General features: G+C 48.7%; 1 protein-coding gene across 6 annotated transcripts in view; it reads left to right on the top strand.

Annotated features, from left to right (window-relative positions):
- The window catches only part of IQSEC3 (IQ motif and Sec7 domain ArfGEF 3), a 110,191-nt gene that overhangs the window by 13,928 nt on the left and 76,301 nt on the right, over positions 1–19,962 (top strand). For 5 of the 6 annotated variants that reach the window (XM_030804555.1, XM_030804556.1, XM_030804554.1 and 2 more), the window contains exon 2: positions 15,628–15,711. In XM_030804555.1, the coding sequence (XP_030660415.1) occupies positions 15,628–15,711 (84 nt within the window). Of the gene's footprint in view, positions 1–15,627; positions 15,712–19,962 lie in introns of those variants that run through there. The other variant, XM_030804559.1, reaches the window with a different exon arrangement.

Raw genomic sequence — 19,962 nt, 5'->3', positions numbered from 1 at the left:
AGGAGAAACACCTCATGTTCTGGCAAAGAGCGTTTCAACGGCTGCGGAAACGTGGAGGATGCAGACTGAGAACTGTCCATTAGCTTTAGCAACATTCAGGTACTTGGTGACCTTGAAAGGCGTAGTCTTGGGAGTGGATTTGGAGGCTTGATCAGTGGGTTTGAGAGAGACTTTTAGAGACAAATCAACCAAATAGAACATGTGGACCCTTGATCAGGCTTGATTTAGACAAAGCAATTGGAACTAGACATTTTTAAGACAGTCAGGGGAATTTGAACATAGATGAAGTATTAGGTGATGTTAGAAAATTGTTAATTTAGTTAGGTATGATTATGATACTCATATCTTTTTAAAATTCTTGCCTATTAGAGGGATATATTGTGGGTGAAATGATATTTCTGGGGCTTGCTTTATAATACTGTAGCAAAAAAGTTGGGAAGTAGAAGACTGGCAAAATATATGTTTGAAATTGCCCTAATAAAATGTGTAAAACATGCCAGAATGGGAGGAATTGTAGAAAGCTCTGGTGAGTTTTGCTATAAAGAGAAGCAAGGAAATGGGGTGACAGCTGAAGGGACGAAGTGGGTTCAAGACAAAGGATTGTTCTTTAAGATGGGAGAAGTCATACCATGCTTGTTTCAGCAGCATGTCAGCTAACTACACATGCTGACCGTCCACCACCGCGAAGGTCCTGTCCTAACTCCTGTAGGGAAACTGAGAATGACTACATCACTCCTGGAGGAAAGTCATCATTTAATGAAAGCTAACGTTGACCATGCACTTACTCTGAGTGAGGCACAGTGTTAAGCACTTTACAAACTTTCTCTCAGTGTGTCCTAATGACACCTTCCTGAGCTAGGCTCCATTCTATATTCCAAGCAACATGAGGTTGCTTGTGCAGATTCACACTCAGGCAGTGTGACCCTGGCAGGCAGTGCTCCTAGCCTCTACTCTCCATGGCCACCCCACAGACAACTACAGTAACACGCATCCAAATCTCCAGGAGAAGTTTTTTCCGAATCCACATGGCCCAGCCTCAGCACTGGAGACTGTTGTTCAGCAGGGGTCAGGGGAAAGAAGACAGCCACAAATGCTTGCAGTGAGGCCCTCAGGAGGTTCTGACGCAGCTCCCTGCTGGAAAACCATTAGGATATTTCAGCCTGGACACACTCACTTATCATCGCATACACCAGCGTTCACACTGGTGCTGTGAGTAATTAGGCTGGCTGAGGCTAGGGAAAAAATTAAAATGTGATGAGCTGGGCTGTACAGGAGAAAGGAGAGGAGGGCAGCTGAGCATGGCATTGTCATTTAGGGATGGGAAATTCTGTTTAGGTTCCTCAAGGGCAAGAATCATATGTATACGTTCATTTTACAAGTTTGTTGAGCACCTACGGCATGTCAGGCTCTGCTGTAGGTACAGGGATTCGCAGTGAACAAGTCAAACAAAGCCCCTGCCGTCATGGAGCTCCCATTCAAGAGGAGAAGGCAGAAATTTAACAAGAAAATTCACACACGTGTAACAGAAATTCCCAAGGACTAGAAGAAAAGTATGGGGGTGGCTAGGGGGAGGACAGCTCTGAAGAGAAGTCCTCACTTAGGGGGTGGCATCTGAGCAGAGAGATGAAATAAAACAGAGTATGTGAAGACCTCAGGGGAAAGCATTCCGTGTAAAGGCCCTGGGGCTGAAGGAAATGCATGTGTTCAAAGAACAGAAAAAGGGAAGGGGGGCCAGAGGGGAGCAAGAGAGGGAGGAAAGAGACAGGGAGAGGAGATGGTGTCACAGTGGGCCTTCTGAGGGAGTTCGTGGGGAGGGAGGTTGACGGGAAGGCGGGGGGAGGGGAGTTGAGCAGTGGAATGATGTGATCCACAGTAGAAAACAGAGCCTAGGGATTCAAAGGCAGAGAAGGGAGAGCAGTTCAGCAGGGAGCCCCGGAGCGCGGAGCACACCCATTTGGTGTCCACTCATTTATCCAACCTTCCTTTCAACATCCATGTGCTTGATTTCTGCTGTGTGCTCGCCATTGCTGTGCATTTGTTATCCACGTGATACTGACGGGAAGATGCTACAATCCCTACTTCACAGAGGCAGTAACTGAGGCTCAGAGAGGTTAAGGTGATCCACCGAAGGTCACTCAGCTAAAGTGACATCTTCAGGATTCATGTGTGAGCTTCTTACACCCTGGCATAGCTGTCCTCACTCTAAGAGGAGTCCCCTGTGGTGTGGGAGGTGCTTCCCCCAGGCAAAGCCTAATCTGGGACAGAGACCATTGTCCAGGAACAGAAAGGCTGGTGGCATCATGCCCATATGACAGTTGCTCATGTTGCTGCAGCTCTGAATTTGGCCCGTGGCCCACTCATCTCAGTGCCCAGCCTGGCAGGACTGGGCTTGATGACTGGCAGAGTACCACCGACGTGTAGCCACAAGATGAATGGTTTACAGGTCCCCATGGGACATCACATCCCTGCGTGGCCCATACGGTCAGGAGGGTTCATATAGTGGACAAAACATCCTTGTTCTCAGCTCTGCATGTGTGCATGTATGCACGCACATATGTGCACAGGCAGGGTTGTATGTGAGAATATGTATGTATGCATTTACAAATCCAGGAGTGTGCACACATGTGCAGGATGGTGTGTGCGTAGGTTTGGGGAGTTTACTTAGGACCTATGTGCATTGTTATAAGAGCTCTGAATGAGTGCATGAAGTGAAGCATGCATGTGTATGTGTGTCCACCAAGACGTACGGGTGCATGTTTGTGTGTACACAACTTTGTGCACCCAAGCAGGTGTGTATGAGTATGTTGAGCATTTGGGTTTAGCAGATTCACCAGAAGCAAACAGCTGTTTTTGTGGGTATGTGATTGGGGTACCTGAGCAGTCTATGCTAGAAGGTCAGTTGAAGCTCTGGAATTGGGGATTGGCTGGGTAGGTTTTGATGTTTCTGTCAAACTTCAAGAGTCTGACGGTGCTATGAAGGGTGAGATCAAGGCTCTTCCACTCACAGCCCAGAGGCCACCTCCTCTGCAGATGCCTGGGCTCAAGGGGTGCAGTGAGAATGGATGCCGAAAGCAGTGTGCAGCAAGAAAAGTCAGAGCTGTGGGTCCTCGGGAGTTCGTCAAACCTCCCTTAGCCTCAAAAGGCATTAATAATAATAATGACATCAATTATCATTAGTATAATATTTTTCCATGGGATTACTCTTAGGATGTTCAGAAATGTTTTTCAAATCAGAAACATGCATAAATGCAGTGTTGCTATTGGTCAGGATTTGCCTTCACCATTCCTGGAGAAACACTGCATGCCCACAGCTGACTAAGGGTGGGTTAGGAGCGCTGTGGAGGCATGCTGCCCTGGCGCTGTGAGGCAGGACTTGCTGCAGAGCAGCCTCAGAGCCCGGCAGAGGCCCAGTGGCCTTGATCTGTCCTCTCAAGCTGGCTTTGCCTAGCTGCCAGGCACCCATCTGCCAGGTAATGCAGAGATCTCTTGTGAGGGAAGCTGGCAGGATGCAGCCACAGGCCCAGCTCTGCAATTCATGCTGTGCTGCCACGCCTGGCACTGGGAGCCCTCTTGGCTCCCTGCAAAGTCTGCTGGAGTTCAAAGAACTAGGCCTCAAGCTGGGCAACTAAATGGCTCTGGCATTTCTGACAGTGCCACCCTGCTGGGCAGGAAGAGAGAGAGTGGCATGGAGCTTGAGGACTGACAGGAAGCTCTCACTGTTCTGGGGCTGGGCTGAGTGGCGGGGTGAGCATGGCCTAACAGGAAGCTAGGGCCTCCTGGCATGCTCAAGTTACAGCCTGGGTTTCCTGTTCTGAGTTAAGCTCCCCCAAGACTGCCAGGTAGATGCCGAGGCTGTGATATTGAGCAAATATCTTAGACTCTCTGAGCCTCCTCATCTGTAAAATGAGGATTAGTTCTAGAGATGTACTGCCTTGAGCGTGTGTGGATACTGATGAGTAGATCTGTGTCTCTAGCATGTATTGTGCCTTTGCTTCCAGGCATGTGCATGTTTCATATATGTGCACGCTTAATCCCCCATTTCTCTCCAGCACCCTTAGGAATCGGGATTTATTCACACATTCAGTCAACAAGCCATTTCTGCTCTAAGCCATGTGCCAGGCTATGTTCTGTACTGGATGTAGAGATGAATTGGTCACAGGCATGGCTCTGGAATACTCATTCTAGTATAGGGAGATGTGACATGTATATAAACATCAGTGATACAGTGTGGAAAAAATAGAAGTTGCATTCCACTAGCGTCTCAGGGGAGCTGCTGAAAGAGCTCAGAGGTGGGCACTTCCGGCCTAGGTGGGGCAGAGGCCAGCAGGGTTGGGGATGAGCACAAAACAAGGGAAGGCTTTGTGGGAGAAATGTCTTTGGCACTGGACTCTGAAGGCTGGGCAGATTCTGGATGTCTAGATTTCGGAGAAGCCTGGGATCACTGGCTGAGATGCCCATCACCTTTAGCCTGCTTCCTAATTGCAACATGGTGGTATGGATACAGGTTTTGCTGTCCCTGTAATACTGTCAGGCTTTGCAGTGTGCAGAAATCGGGTGTGGGACAGTGAGGACATACTAACTGGACCAGGCTCAAATCTAAGCATTTTAGATCTGTTAGCTCATTTACTCATCACAATAAGCCTTTGAGATAGATGCTGTCAGTACCCTATTTTATGAGTAAGGAAACTGAGGCTCAGGCAGGAAAAGATATTAACAGGAAAATAGCAGACGGACTTTGAACTCCAGACAGCTCCTGCCTACCCCGTATCAGTGCACGACCTGGTACAAGCATTTGTGTGTGTGTGTGTGTGTGTGTGTGTGTGTGTGTGTGTGTGCCTGCTCTGTGCTAGGTATTGTACTAAGCACAACACAGGTATCTTGTTTGACCTTCACAACAACCTGAGGAGGTCATTTCTTGTATGACCTCACTGGTACAGTTCAGGAGGCCGAGGCTGAAGAAGATCAGATAATCTGCCTGCAATTCCACAGCCATCTCTTGGAAGGGCAAGGATGCCATGCAGATCTTCCCAGCTCCTTAGATCTGGGAAGGCCTACTGGCTCTCCATCAAATTGTGCTCTCTCCTGTGGTTCGAGAAAGGGCCTCCATGAAATTCCTTCCCCAAAGTATTCTGTGGCTCCCTCTCAGCCATATGCAGGTGTACTCCTAGGACCAGAGGCAAATAACCAACAACATGCTGTGGGAGCTACCTCAAAACTCAAAATAACAAAACAGATCTCTGTTTTCCTCAGAAATCTGTAGTTTTGGCAGAGCTTATTGGGGACAGCTTTTTTCTGTTCCGCATCATATCCGCTAGAGGGGCTTGGAGGCTGGAGGTTCATTATCAGGATGGTCATCGAGCGGCTGTCAAGCTGGGGCTGGCTGTTGGTTCCTTTCCATGCACGCCTCTCCATGGAGTCATTTGGGCTTCCTCCGAGCATGAAGGCTGATTTCCTCTCATCACCATGCAAAAAAAGTACTAGGAAAACCAGAGCAGAACACTTCTCTGAAAGTCAAGGGAGGGGAGTGTTTCAAATAGGAGATTTGGGCCAATGTATACTACAGAAAAGTAAAGTCAGTTAGATACTGAGAAGTTCTTAGATTTGGCAACTAGGAGATCACTAGGGACCTCCCTAGATTAAATTCTGCTAGGCCTCTGGGAGAAGAACCCAGATGACAGCAAGTTGGCAAGAGAACAAGGTGAAAGGAAGCTCACACAAGCAGACAACTTTTTGGAAGACTGACTGCAGAAGGAAAGAGAGTTGTAACCAGGGGAGCAGAGTTGTAGGGAATAATCATGGTTTTAGGACGAGAGATTTGAGCATGTTTATATGCTGAAGAAAAAGCGCCTATGAAAATAATGACATTGAAGACCAGTGGGGGAGGAAAGGGGGTAAAGATCGATGGGGCTTGGAGAGAAGGCAAACAGATCTTCCTTGAGATCAAAGGTATCAGAAGTAGGACACATTCATCACAGCTACCATGTATTAAGCCATGCTCTGTTGTAAGGGCTTTCGAAGTGTTTTAACTCATTTCATCCTTATACAGTCCTTCAAAGAAGTTCTATTGTATAAGTGCAGTTAGGTAGGATTCCTCAGGAAGGATTCCCGCAGTCTTCACTGAAAGGGCTACGGGGCGGGCCCTTGCAGGGAGGGGCAGGCGGCGCCTCTCGAAGCCGGCACGACTGCACACAGCAGAGCTGGCTTCCGTAGTTGCAGCAGGAGGGCTTCGGGTTAGAAGCATGTTTTCTCAACTGTTTCTTAAAAAAGGACATTTATTTTTTTTTTAATTAAACCTAACGGATATTCCTAAGACATAAAACTAACCAAATCAGAGCTTCGTTAGTTGAATATAAGGTTCTATGCTCTGCCTTCTCCATTTTCCTCTTAACCTTAATATGGTCCCTGCGGCAGCCGGTGGGGCACTGGGCCTCTTCGGAGTACAAGAGAAAAAACACTGGGTTACTGCAAGACCAAACTCAAACTCTTTTATGAACATCTGAAAGACGTACAGTGTGTTTTCAGGAAAAACCTCACTGAATAGTAAAGGGGCAGGTCACTGTTTTCCTAGGACTCTGTTACCCTTCTTTTCCTTGATGGCAGAGGCATGGACTAGAAGAACTTCAAAGCTCCCCCAAAGGAAAGTGAGCAGAGAATCAAAGAGAAGCAAGTCCTGGAGAGCAGGAGGCCCCCGTGGAGACTACATCCTCTGGCGGGCTTGGGGCAGAACACTGAACCTGGTTGGCCAACTGGGTCTGGATACCAACAGGCCAATGTTTTCTACAGCCTTTTGCCCCGGCTTCTGGAACAGCTGTAATTGCTTGCCTTATTAAGATCTTCCCAAAGCTCTCTGTGGAAGACTGTGCAGTGGTAGATTGCACCAACGAGCAAAGGAAATCTACCTGTCCCTCCACAGCCCCCAGGCCTGGAGAAGAAAATAGGGACCAGAAAGAAGGAAGTTGAGATGGCGTCCTGGTGGGGCTCTGTTTGCAAGAGAATTGTGGTTGCTGAGCTTCTCAGTAGCAGAGACTAAAATATCAGTAATATTCAGTATAAGGTTTTGCATTTGTGCAGAGTTTATTATGTTTTTCTCAAGGTAGTTTCATATTCAAGTCTTACTTGAATATGAATCCCCCACAGTTCAGTAAAATAAATAAGGCAGGTGTAGGAGCCTTGTTTACCATGACCTGACCCTCCCAAAGGTGAGCATAGAGTCGGGGCTGGGTCTGCGTCTCCGGCCCAGAGCTGTTTCTATCACACCTTCTAGGGACTCTCAGCCCTTAGGCCCAGGCCCCAAATTTCCCCCATTCAGCCATCCCCACCCCCAATTTTCTCATTGTCCCAGTTTCTGGCCCCCTGGGCTCCTTTGGCTCAGTGATGAACCATCTCGTCTCTGAAAATACAATCTAGCAGTTGAAAGGAAAGAAAAATATAGTGTCTTTTTCTGCTGCTTGGAAAGTGGTTAATCATTAGGTGGTCTAGGGGCAATGGGTGGTGGGAAATTAGAAAGGAAATTATTCTAAAGCCTCTTGATAAAGTAGCAAGAAATGAGAAGGAAGAGGAAAAGATTTTGGTTTTTTTTCTTTTTAAAAATCAGTTGGATTAAGCTAAAATTAGATACAATAAAATTCAGCCATTTTACATGTATAACTTGATGAGTTTTGAAACATTACACTTGTGTAACAACTATCTCAATCAAGATACAAACATTTTCGTCACCCAAGTGACTCTTTGTTCCCTTTTACAGTTCATCCCTTCCTTCCTGCGTTGCTGAAACTTACCTCTTTCTGTCAATATAGTTGTGTCTTTTCTAGAATATTATATAAGTGGAATCATACAATATGGAGTCTTTTGTGGACACCTTCCTTTATTTAATACAACGTTTATCAAATTCATCCATGTTGGTTGATGTATCAGTAAGCTTGTTCCTTTTTATTTCTGAATAGTATTACATTGAATGGACATACCACAATTTATCCATTTGCCAGTTAGTGGACATTTACAGCGTTTCTGGGTGGTTTTTTACATGCATGAATAGTTTCGTATCAGTATAACTTTTTGTTTATCTTGGGTAAATACCTAGGAATGCAATTGGAAGGGCATATGATAAATGTATGTTTAACTTTAGAAGAAACTGCAAGACTGTTTTCCAAAGTGTGGCACTATTTTGCATTCCTTTCAGAGGTGTATGAGCATTCCAGGTGCTCTGCACCCTTGTCAACCCTTGGTTTTGTCAGACACAAATTTTATTCATTCTAGTGGGTGGGTGTGTAATAGTATCTCCTTGTGGTTTTAATTGGCAATTCCCTAATGACTAGTGATGTTGAACATCTTGTAATGTGCTTGTTTGTCCTTAGTATATTTCCTTCGGAGAAGTGTCTGTTCAAATCTCTTGTACATTTTCCTATCAGGTTGTTTGTCTTTTTATTATTGAGTTGTAGCAGTTCTTCAAAGATAAAAATTTATGTACTTTTTTCATTTTGATGAAGTCTAACTTAGCAATTTTTTTGTTTCACAGTTTGTGCTTTCTGGTCCTGTCTAAGAAATCTTTGCATATCCTAAAGCCACATATTATCTTCTATATTTTCTTTGAGATGTGTTATGGTTTTATCTGTTATTTTAAGTCTATGATCTATTTTTTTAATTTTTATGTATGGTATAAGGCATGGATTGAAGTCTATTTTTTTGCCTCTGGATATCCAGTTGTTTCAGCACTATCTGTTAAAAAGTTTATCATTCCTTTTTGAATGACCTTGGTACTTTTACCAAGGGTCAATTTGTGATATATGTATGGATCTATTTCTGGCTTCTCTTTTTGTTCAGTCAATCTGTATGTCTGTTCTTATTATGGTGGCTTCATTTTCAGTCTTGAAACCACCCAGTGAAGTCCTACAACTTGTTCTTGTTTTTCAAAGTTGTTTTGGCTTATCCCCTCCTCCTCCTCACCCCAGGAATCAGAGATTTCTGAAAAAATAAGGGTTTCTTTTCCTCCTATTTATTAAGTTTAAATAGAAAAGCCTCTTTGGAGGAGGTGAGAAAATTAAGAGAAAGTGGAAAAAAAGAAACCCAGTCTTCAGGCTCCACCAGCAGTAGTGATGGTGGTACCAAGATGGGTGGGGATGGGGCAGGTGACCAGAAGCAATTTTATGATTTCTCCCTTCTCCTGGAGCTCAAGGCAGCTCGTTTAGAGAGGTTCCCTGGCTGTTTCCTTCTGAAGGCTGGGGATTCAGTCTGCTGTCCTCAGCCTGGTGAAAGGAGGGGGATCCTCCTTCACAGTTGCCCCCTGGGGCTTCCGGCTTGGCCTCCTTTATTCTCCTGCTGGGAGCCCCCCCCTGCTCAAGCCCTCGCCTGCTTCTCCCACTGTGGTACTGCACTCTTCATCAGTTCTTCTAAACCACTCAACTATTTTTATGGCCATGCAGTGGAATCCTGAGTCTGAAACTAAATATAGATGTGGGAAGTTATAGCACACAGCCTCCCGTAATCCTGTGAGCCTGGCTCTGGCTGTGGCTTTCCTCAGCTCCTTGCTGCACTTGATGCTCCTTCCCCATCTGGCCAGCTGGCCCTGGCTGTTGCTCCTCTGGCAGCGCTACTCTCTCATCTTCCTGGTTCTTTAAGAAACAGGGAGGCCCGGCGCGGTGGTTCATGCCTGTAATCTCAGCACTTTGGGAGGCCAAGGCAGATGGATCACTGGAGCCCAGGAGTTTGAGACCAGCCTGGGCAGCATGATGAAACCCTGTCTCTACAAAAAAGTCAAAAAGAAATTATCTGGGTGTGGTGGCACATGCCTGTGGTCCCAACTGCTTGGGAGGAGTGCTTGAGCCTGGGAGGTTGGAGGTTGGAGGTTGCAGTGAGCTGAGATCGTGCCACTGCACTCCAGGCTGGGCAATGGAGTGAGACTCTGTCTCCAAAAAACAAGAAAGAAAGAAAAGAAAAGAAAGAAACAGGGTTCTTTCCTGACTGACCCCTAGCTTCCCCTCTTCCTTCAGGTCTACGCTGCCTCCTGTGCAGACCGTTGACTCCTATCTTCAAGGAACACAGCCTCCTGCCCTGGTCCAGTCTCATTCCCAGAGTGCTGCAAGCTCCTGCCCAGCCCAGCCTCACAGCACGACTAGGGATCCCCAGCACATAAAAACCTCATTCTGGGCCCACAGACAACCTCACGTTTAGGTTTTACCACATCCATCCAACAGTCCAGCTGCCCCCTCAGAACTCATCAATACGGGGGATTTGGGATTGCTGAAGCCACAGGGGACTGAACTCTGCTTCAAGCCACTGGCCCTGGAAAAAGTCTTTGGCTGGGATTCTGTACACTTCCCTCAAGAAGGCTTCCCTCAAGGAACATGACCCGGTCTCAGTTCTTGGCTTTTGGAAGAGAAAAAGCCAGAGACCGAGAATGGCCATGTTCCTTTTTCATAGGGTCCTTCCATTGCCAGCTTCCTTCGGCCCCTCCAGCCGCAGAACACGCAGGGCACAGCCTTGGGCTGTGGTTCCCACGACTAGAATGTGATTGGTACCCCCAGACTTGTGCGTCACAGGGGCTCTGAGAATGCCCCTCCCAGGCTCGTGCTGTGAGGTAGATCGGGGGCTGTATGGTTCCAAAGGCCTGAGGCACTTGAATGGCCCCCCTGCTGCCCCCACCCCAAGTGTGGTGATTGCACTCGGGCCTACGGGGACCTCCCTCGTTTCTTTACTTCTCCAGCAGTGATGGGGAGCAGCCGAGATCTGGGTCCTGGGCCCTCTCCCTGAAGGCTCTGCATCTCAGGGATTTGCTCGACCTGCTGGGACCCTGTCTCACTCTGCACTAGGCCTCAGTTTCCGCCACAATGAAATAGGGATGCAGAGGTGCTGCATGCCACCGTCTGCCCTGGTGTGACGAATCAGGTACAGAGAGCTGAGCGTGTTGAGTGTGGAGCCCCTGGGAAGCAGGTTCTGAGAACAGCTGGTTCCTGCTTTATTGAGGAGACATTTTCTGCCTCTTGGTGCTCACAAAATGCAGCACTGGTTGATTTCAAGAATGCAAGAGGCATTATCTGAGGAAGAAATACTTCCTTCCTTTCTGTCATTTGCACAGATGAAATAAAAGGGCTGGGTCAGGAAGGTGAATGAATAAAAGGCGCTTTTGTGTGGCCTTTGCCTTTATAATGTGCCTTGCCATTCGCTGTTGTATTTGCTCTCCTAAAAGCCCTGCAAGATGCAGGAGCTACTATTATCCTAGCTTTACTGGCAAGAAAACTGAGGCTTTGAGAGATAAGGGCTTAAATGAATGCACACAGGGATTGTGACCCACTTGTGGAGAACTGGTGCACCTGGCATGGACCCCACAAAGGTTCACTGGGGTGTGAGGGTGGTGGCAGGACCTCAAGCCAGCCCTCCTGAGGTGAGAAAGCCTTACTCTGGGGTCTGTGGACAGAAGCAGGTTGTGCCCACGGTCCCCTGCCTCCCAGGTGGACACATTCTGATGGGACATCCTGGAAACAACCTCAGGTTGGTGCCACCAAGAGATCCCGTCCCTTACCTCCTGTCCCCTGCTCACCTTGCCAGCCCCTGGTGTCCAGTGTCTGTCTGCTATGGTGGCAGTGTTCCAGGGAGGGTGGGGAGAGAGCAAGGCAGAGAGAGAGGGGAAGGCTATGGCCTGAAGACTAAGGATTCAGGAAGAAGCTTGGAGGCAGCGTCCGAGGATGACCTAGGCAATGACCCCTCTGCCCACAGTCTCAGTGCGGCTCCTTTCCAGCTACAACCACACAGGAGCTTGGGCCTTTCTTGACGTGAATGTTCTCTGCTGTGGTTTGAATGTTTGTCCCCTCCAAACTCATGTGGAAATTCGGTCCCAGAGCTGGAGGTGGGGCCTGACTCGAGGTATCTGGGCCATGGGAGTGGCTTCCTCGTGAATAGATGAACACCCTCTGTGTTGGTTTCTGACATCTTCCAGCTCTTACCTAGGCTCATATTCAGTTTTAATGGATTTACGGTAATATCACACATGGGAATTTATATTTAACATTGTCAGTCAACATTTTACCCTAAGCATTGCTTTCCCTTTTCCTTTCCTACCTCCGTGTTTTTTCCCTGCCCTCATCTGCTGAGGTAGCCAATGTTAATAGTTGAGTTTGCATTCATATATAAATAGAGTACACATGCAAAGAATTTGCATTTGGTGAGAGGAGTCATTTTTTATTTTATAAAATTGGGATCACTCTTTATATATTTCTCTGCAACTTGCTTTTCTCATTTAACAATATGTTGTGGAAATCCATCAGACTGAGAGCTAGAGTGCTAACTAGCTCTTTTTGAATAGGTGGCGTAATTCCATGGTATGGTTGGAGGTATTACAGCTTATTCAACCGTTTCCTGATTGATGAGGACTTGGGCTGTTTGCATTTCCCCCCTCCAGCACCACACTAAAAACAATGCTTCTGTTGAAGAAAAAAGTCAAACTCTGTAAAATATTTGAAGAGATCTATTCTGAGCCAAATGTGAGTGACCATGGCCTGAGGCACAGTCTTAAGAGGCCCTAGGAACACGTACCCAAGGTGGTTGGGCTGCAGCTTTGTTTTATACGTTTTAGGGGGACATGAGACATCAGTGACTTATGTAAGTAAGAAAGTGAGACTGAACCGAGGTGTACACTGGTTCAATCTGGAAAGGTGGGACAATTTGAAATATGGTGGTCACAGGTGGATTTAAAGATTTTCTGACTGACAATTGGTTGAAAGAGTCGTTATTATCAAAAGCCGTGGAATCAGTAGAAGGGAGTGTCTGGGTTAAAATGAGATGGTGTAAAGACCAAGGTCCTTATTATGCAGATGAAGCCTCCAGGTACAGGCTTCAGAGAGAATAGATTGTAAGTTTTTCTTATCAGACTTAAAAAGGTGCCAGACTCTTAACTGATTTTCTCCTGGATCAGGGAAAAGACCTGAAACAGGAAGAGGATTCTCTACAGAATGTAGATTTTCCCCACAAGAGACAGTTTCCAGGGCCATTTCTGAGACATATTTGCAGGGCCAGTATATATAAAAGAAATGTATTTTGCTGTAAGATAGTTCAGTTTCTTTCAGGGCCTGCTACCTGTCATGTGAGGCGATACTAGAGTCAGGTTGGAATTTGCTACAAATTTGTCTTATTGCTACAAAGAGTCTGTTTTTCCAGTCTTAAGAGCTCTCTTAAGACTGTTTTAATGTTTTCTGTTAAGTGTTAATGCTGGTCAGCTGTGCCTGAATTCCTAAGGGAGGAGGGGATAAGGAGGCATGTCCTACCCCTACTTCCCATCATGGCCTGAACTAGGTTTCTTTGGAATGCCCTTGGCTGAGAAGAGGGTCCATTCAGTCAACTGGGGGGCTTAGAATTTTATTTTTGGTTTACATTTCCATAAACACTTCATAATTCACATCTACACAGATAATGGGTCAGGGCGCCCCTCTCTCCACATCCTCACCAGCACTCATAGTTAGCAGTCTTTTTAATGGGTACCAACCAGTCTGATGGATGAGAAATGGCATCTCAGCGTGACTTTAATTTGCATTTTCCTATTTACTAGTAAGCATCTTTCCATTGGCTATGAATTTGTTCTTAATTTGAGTTTGTGAGGCAGAATAGCATAGATGTAAAGCGCATTTGTTGGCTCTTTAGGGTTCTCGTTCTGTCAATGAAGAGAACGTTGGCTGTTTTATCTGCTGGGTTTGTCTTTGCACTATGAATGTGCTGGAGCTCAGTGCAGAGTATTAACTTGCCTTCTGTCATACATTTTGCACATATATTTTCCTAGTCTATCGTTTGTCTTTTGACTTGTTAGGGTATTTGTTTTCATACAGATTTTTTTTCTTCATTTCATGTAGTCAGACATGTTTATCTTTTTTTAATGGCTTTTCAGTTTCCCATTTTGTTTTTAAAATCTCCTCAACACATAAGCGATATTCCTAAGCTTCCTTCTGATTTTTTCCTTTTAATTTCTCTCATTTAAACATATAGCCTTTCTGGAATTTATTTTTTGTCAAATTAAGGTTGGCTCAGACAGGTGTGATGGCTCGTGCGTGTAATCCCAGTGCTTTAGAAGGCCAAGACGGGAGGATTGCCTGAGGCCAGGAGTTCGAGACCAGGCTGGGCAACATAGTGGGACCTCTGTCTCTGTGAAATTTTTTAAAATTAGCTGAGCCTGGTGGCACATGCCTATAGCTGAGACAGGAGGATTGCTTGAGCCCAGAAGGCCAAGGTTACAGTGAGCTATGATCACACTGCTGCACTCCAGCCTGGGCAACAGAGCAAAGTGCTGTCTCTAAAAAAACAAACCAACCAACAAAAATTAAGATAGGCTCCAGCGTTCTTTCTTCCATGCAGATAGCTAAATTCAGCATTTCCTGTCTACACTCTCACACCCTGTGGGCCCCCAGCAGGTGCCTGGGAGGTGGCTACCAAATTCGGGGCTAGGAGGTCTGGGAAGTGGTGCAGATGCCCTTTCCCCCAGCCATGGAGATATTCTACTTTTGTTGTTTTACAAAATAGGCTTCCAGTAAAGATTTGGTTTGGACAAAGTGTTCTGAAGCTGAAGGAATTCTGAAAATCCCTTTCGGATGATCTCTGGGGGCCCTTCCAGGTTTGACGTTGTCTGACTCAGTAATGCCCAGGACGGCAACTGCTTATTGAGGAAGAGAAGGCAATGGGTCAGTGTATCTTTATCCAAAAGTAATTTCAATATTGAATCCCAGGTTGGCTCAAAGAGGATATTGGAATCACAGCATTTCAGAGGTGGAAGGGACCTTGGAAATCCTCTAGTCTAGTGCCTCTCAATCCTGGCTGCCTTTAGAATCACCTGGGAGTTTGTTAAAAAGTCCCAGTGCCCTGGACTGATGCCAGACCACATAAATCAGAGTCCTGGGGGGAAGGGAAGGGTCCAGGCATGAGTTGTTTTACAAATCTCCTCATGATTCTAACATGCAGCTAGGGCTGAGAACCACTTCGCTGGTTCAACTCGCTTATTTCATTAGTAAGTCAGCTGAAGCCCAGAAAAGGTGAGCCACGTGTGACACAGCTGCTGAACTGTAGAGTTGGGACTAGAACCCAGGTCCCTGCCTCCTGGGTTGGCTTTTTCATCTACACCAAATGCCTCATCATCAAGCACCATTCCTTGGATTTTTAGCTGGCAACACTAAAGTCCCTGTATGAATGTTTTGTATCTTTGTATATGATCAGCTTAACAGTATTCACTGCATGCAGTTCTGTGCATCCTAGACAAACAGACTTAGTTCTACCTTGCAGGACCATGGTGGAGCACAGGTCATAAAGAACAAACTACGATAACACAGCAGGACATTTGGTACACACACGTGAAAGAGCCTGCTGCGGGGAGGGCGTGCGGAAGTAGGAAGGGTGAGTTGCCAGGGAGGTCGAGGAGGTTTCACACAGGAGGTAGCATTTGAATTGAGCCTGATGGGTGATTGAAGAGGACTCTGATGGCCGGAGCATCAATGCTGCACTCTTGCCAGGGGCAGTGATTGGCTGCCTGATTTTTACACTGGGGTTCAAAAGGGCGGGGCTAGGGGCAGCAAGATTTCACTGCAGAAATGCTTTAGCATCAGGCAGAGCAGGGACCCAGCCTGCCTCAGGAGCCCTGATCTCCCTCTGCTCTGCCCGCAGGAATGAGACCGTGCTGCACCAGTTCTGCTGCCCAGCTGCCGACGCCGAGCAGAAGCCCGCCTGCTCCGACCTGGCCTTCCACAGGTGGGAACTGTGGCCCTTCCTCCCTTCTGCACCCCCACCTTCCTTCCTGTTACAACAAAGCACGTACCACTGCACTAGCTATTGGGCCTCCTCCTCTTGAGTCTCATGTGGGGTAATTTGTTTGCTTTCACCTCCTTCCTCAGACTTCAGTTTCTCTCTGCTCCCTCTGGACCCCAAATGAGCCGTTCCCAACTTTTAAGGTGATTATGCCCTGTCAATCACACCCCAGACGTATGCTCCTTCCTTCTAAACGGCCCATGTAAAAGCTAACTTTCGTAAGCAGCCAGGAAAGTTGATTTGATTGGGGATATTCATGTCTCTCACATGGTAGGGTGCCTGGCACACACTGGTCTGCATTCAGCCCATGCAGAGGGCCCAGCCTTCCTCTTACATCAAGGATTTATACCTTTCTTTCTAGTTTCCCTTCTTCCAGTCAGCCAAGGTGCCTGTCTTTAATTTTAAGGCTCTCTCAGCCCTGGCTGCATTCGTTGACAGCCTTGGGATGGAGCGGGAGTGTTGAGGAGTCAGGTTTTAGAGCCATAGTCCTAAGCTTTCTCCTCTGTTTTTTTCCTGGGTTATCCTCCTACCCTCTGCCTCCCTGTCCCCCTTCCCGGTGCTCTCTCTCCATCCTGTGATCAGCCTTCTCCCTCCGCATCTGCCTCTGTCTCTCTGCCCTTGTGTTTCTCGTTTCTCCTCTTCTGTGCCCATGTCATGCTCCCCGCCCGCCCTCCGATCTGTGTGTTCTGTCAGTCTCTCTCACTCTTTTCTCTTTTCCACCAGTTTGTCTGTCTCTATTCTGCACATTTCTCTTTTCTTGACTTGTTCTTTACTCCACTTGGATTCCGGCCTGAAATTTGCCCAGTCTCTGAGTCTCCCGTTATGGAGTGAATTTGGGCAAGTTACTCCACTGCCCTGGGCCTCAGTTTCCCCATCTGGATAGTGAAGGGCTTGGTCTGTCTCAAAAGTGGCATTCACCTGTCATCCCATCGAGCCTCTGAGCTGCTCAGTGGGGCCAGACTGGGCAGGTCTTCTTGTCCCTGGAGGATGAAAGGAGAGTAAGGGTCGGAGGACCCAGAGACTTGTCCACAGTCACAGAGCGAGGACCAGCGTGGTCACGGGAAGCTTAAGGCACCGGATGCCTCATGCTCACCGTTCTCAGGTTTAAGATCCAATGATTCTGTGATCTTTCCCCCTTTATCCTCTGGAAAATAACTAGACAGTGATCAGAAGTGGTGGCTAGTGACCTTGGGGTGCAGACAGCCACCCCATGAAAGGCATTGCTGTTCATTTTCCCTTATAGGGGAGCCAGCAGAGGTCAGAGAAAGAGGCGGGGCTCTGAGGAGGGCTCAGAGAGGCCGCACACCCTAGGGGTCCTTAAATCCAGGGCTGAGGGAGGGATGGGAGTTACTGAAGCCAACCACGTTGCAGATGGGAGGCTGATGTTTTCGGTGTCCTCTGTGACAAGTTTTGGGCCAGGCCTGGGGACATAAAGGCACATAAGGCCAACTTGGACCCTTGAGAAGTTCCTCATGCGGTGGGACATTAGGGTACCCTCAGAAGGAAAACTGCTCACCTGGAAATTAGAAGGAAGAAATGGGAGAATGAAACGGTGGAGGGAGAAGGAAAGAGGAGAGCGTAGAGATGTGGAAGCACCAGGATGATGGAGAGGAAGACCCTGAGTGCCCTGGCCCCTTCCCATGAGCCCTCACTGTTCAGACACAGGGCCCGAGTCTTCTTCCTAGAAACTGCCTTCCTTGGTAGGGGAGGAGAAGAGAGAAAAGCTGTCTGGCCTGCCTCCAGCTCCATCAATTCAACTCAATTCAGTGAGCATTTTATTGATACTCACCAAGCACCAGGCCTCAGTGAGGATGGGTAACACACCCTTGAGAAGCCCAGGCCTGGCAGGGGCGGGCAACAGAGACTGTCCCTTGGGCTTCCTGTGGCCTCTCCTCCCATCCACTCTCAGCCTGCATGCTCGCTCACACACCAGCACTCCCCTGCTGCCTGCGTGGGGCCCACCTGCAGCCCTAGCTCCAGGTGGGAAGGAGTGGGAGAGAGGCAGCCCCAGCAGCACGCCAGAATGTAGGTAGATGTGGGGCAGGGGAGGGGTGCTGCCCTCTCAAGGGGCTGGGCCTCCAAGGGAAGAGGGTTATTTTCCAGGGTTTGAGGTGGATGATAGGAAACCCATGATCTTAGTTTCGAAGAGGTTTGTTCTTCACCTTGTTGTTCACCTTCCCCTGGGAGGTGCGGGCTTTGAGGTTGGGGACAGGCGGTGCTCCGGGGAGGGAGTGTGGGAGGTGGGATATTCTCTTGAATGTTGGTTCATGGACGGGCCTATACACCCTGCCTATGGGGGCCCTCCCCCTGGCTGGGGACAGGGAGGCTTGCCCCTGAGATGGTCCAGGGCTTCAGCTGCTCTCTGTCTCTAGTTCCCAGTTACTCTAAGTTGTCCTGTCTGTCTAATTTGTAGTTTCCTAGAGCCTGTTTTTGTCTGTCTGTCTGTCTGTCTGTCTGTCTGATGTGGCTATCCTGGCTTCTCTGAGGGGAGACCCTCTGGATGTTTTCTGGGCAGCCCAACAGTGTATGTGTTTGCTCTTGGCTTCTTGGGGGAATTCTATGCTAAGATAAGTTTTCCCTGATCAGACTCTTAGCATCCCTGCTCCCAACCCTATCAACGATTCCTTCACCAAACCTCATCCCTTCCCCTAGCCCAGCTGTCCCACATCCAGAGCACAGCCACAACTTCCCAGCAAGCTCCTCTAGTGGAATGTGTCACAGTCAGAGGCCAGCCTGTGGGGCTGGCACAGGCGGGTAGGTCACACAGCCCTCTGAGGAGATCTGGTATGGACTCTGGAGCTCTGAGACAAGCCGGGCCCCTCCCCCATCAGTCTGGCTCCTCCCCTGTCAGTCTGGCTTCTCCCCTGTCAGTCTGGTTTCCCGCTAGCTCAGCCAGTGGGAATCACAGCCTCCTGAGGATTTCTAGGATCAGCAGTTGGCCTCCATAGGAGACCCCAGTAAGGAATCCAAAGTCAGTGAATCGGGTGTCAGGGCCTTTGGTGTGTGGACTCAGCCAGCCACAGGATCTCCCTTGCCCTCCTCCTCTGCAGTCTGGCTAAGGCCGGCCCCCACTCCAGCTCCGGGGCTGAGCAAGGGTCCCTTTCCTGAGCGAGTGCCCTCCCTGGGGCACTGCAGTGGCTGCTCATCTATCTGATCAGAGATGTAGAGATGCTGCTCAGCCCAGAGGAAAGTCTGCTCCCTCCCAGAAAGACCCAGGGCCAGAAGAGAGCCTCACCCCTCCCGGAGAGGCAGAGAAGCCTCAGCCCTACTGAGGCCAGGACAGCCTTCCCCAGCCACCTGCAGAGGAGCAGCTGGGGCTGGTGTCAGGGAAACTCTGTCTTGGGGCTGGGAGCCTGCCAGGGAGTGATTCTCCCAGGAGCGGGAACACCTGAAATCGAGCACATCTGGAAGCGTGGGTGTCTGCAAAGGGAGGCTAAAGGGTGGGCGTCAGCGATCTGGGGTACAGTGGAGCAGCTACGGGGCTGGCAAAGCCCTGCGAAGCTGGATGACCAAATAGAGTTATTATGGGTTCTGCTGTGCCCTGTTCCCCACACCCCCTGGGAAGGCAATCTATGTCTGCCAGGGTAATTAGGCCCTCAGGTGGGAGCTGGGGGTAGTGCCTCCTCCCAGCAGCCAGCCAGGAAGCAGCAACTGCGTGCCAGGCTCTTTCTCCCCAGAAAAGATCGCCCCCTGGTCGTTGCCCCTACCGACCGCCTCCCTGCTGCCAGCTAATGACAGGGCTTTATTCTGGGGCGCTGAATAGGCCAGTAATTGCAGCCCTACTTTCGATCCTGCGGGCTCCCTTCCCTTTCAGGCTCTCGGTGACAATGACCTGGTAGCTGGCCAGCTGCCTCTCAGCATAGAGCCCATTTGTCTCAAGGGTGATAATGGGGCCAAGATGAGGAAGATGGGCTTCTATTAGAGTAGTGGGAGGAGGCGGCTGGGGGAGAGGGTGGGGCTCAAGAGAAGGGGGCTGGTTTCAGGAGGGAGAGGGGGGCTCAAGAGGGGGAGGTGGGCTCTGGAAGGGGAGGTGGGGCTCAGGAGGGGGAGGTGGGCTTAGGACGGGAGGTGGAGTTCAGGATGGGGAGGCGGGGGCTCAGGAGACCAGGTGGGGCTCAAGATGGGGAAGGTGGGCTCAGGAGGGGAGGCAGGGGCTCAGGAGGGGAGGCGGGGGCTCAGGAGGGGAGGCGGGGC

Source organism: Nomascus leucogenys, chromosome 23, assembly GCF_006542625.1.
Source record: "Nomascus leucogenys isolate Asia chromosome 23, Asia_NLE_v1, whole genome shotgun sequence".
In the NCBI taxonomy this organism is placed as follows: domain Eukaryota; kingdom Metazoa; phylum Chordata; class Mammalia; order Primates; family Hylobatidae; genus Nomascus; species Nomascus leucogenys.
The sequence above is the reverse complement of the archived record's forward strand: the minus strand, read 5'-3'. Positions and strand labels throughout refer to the sequence as shown.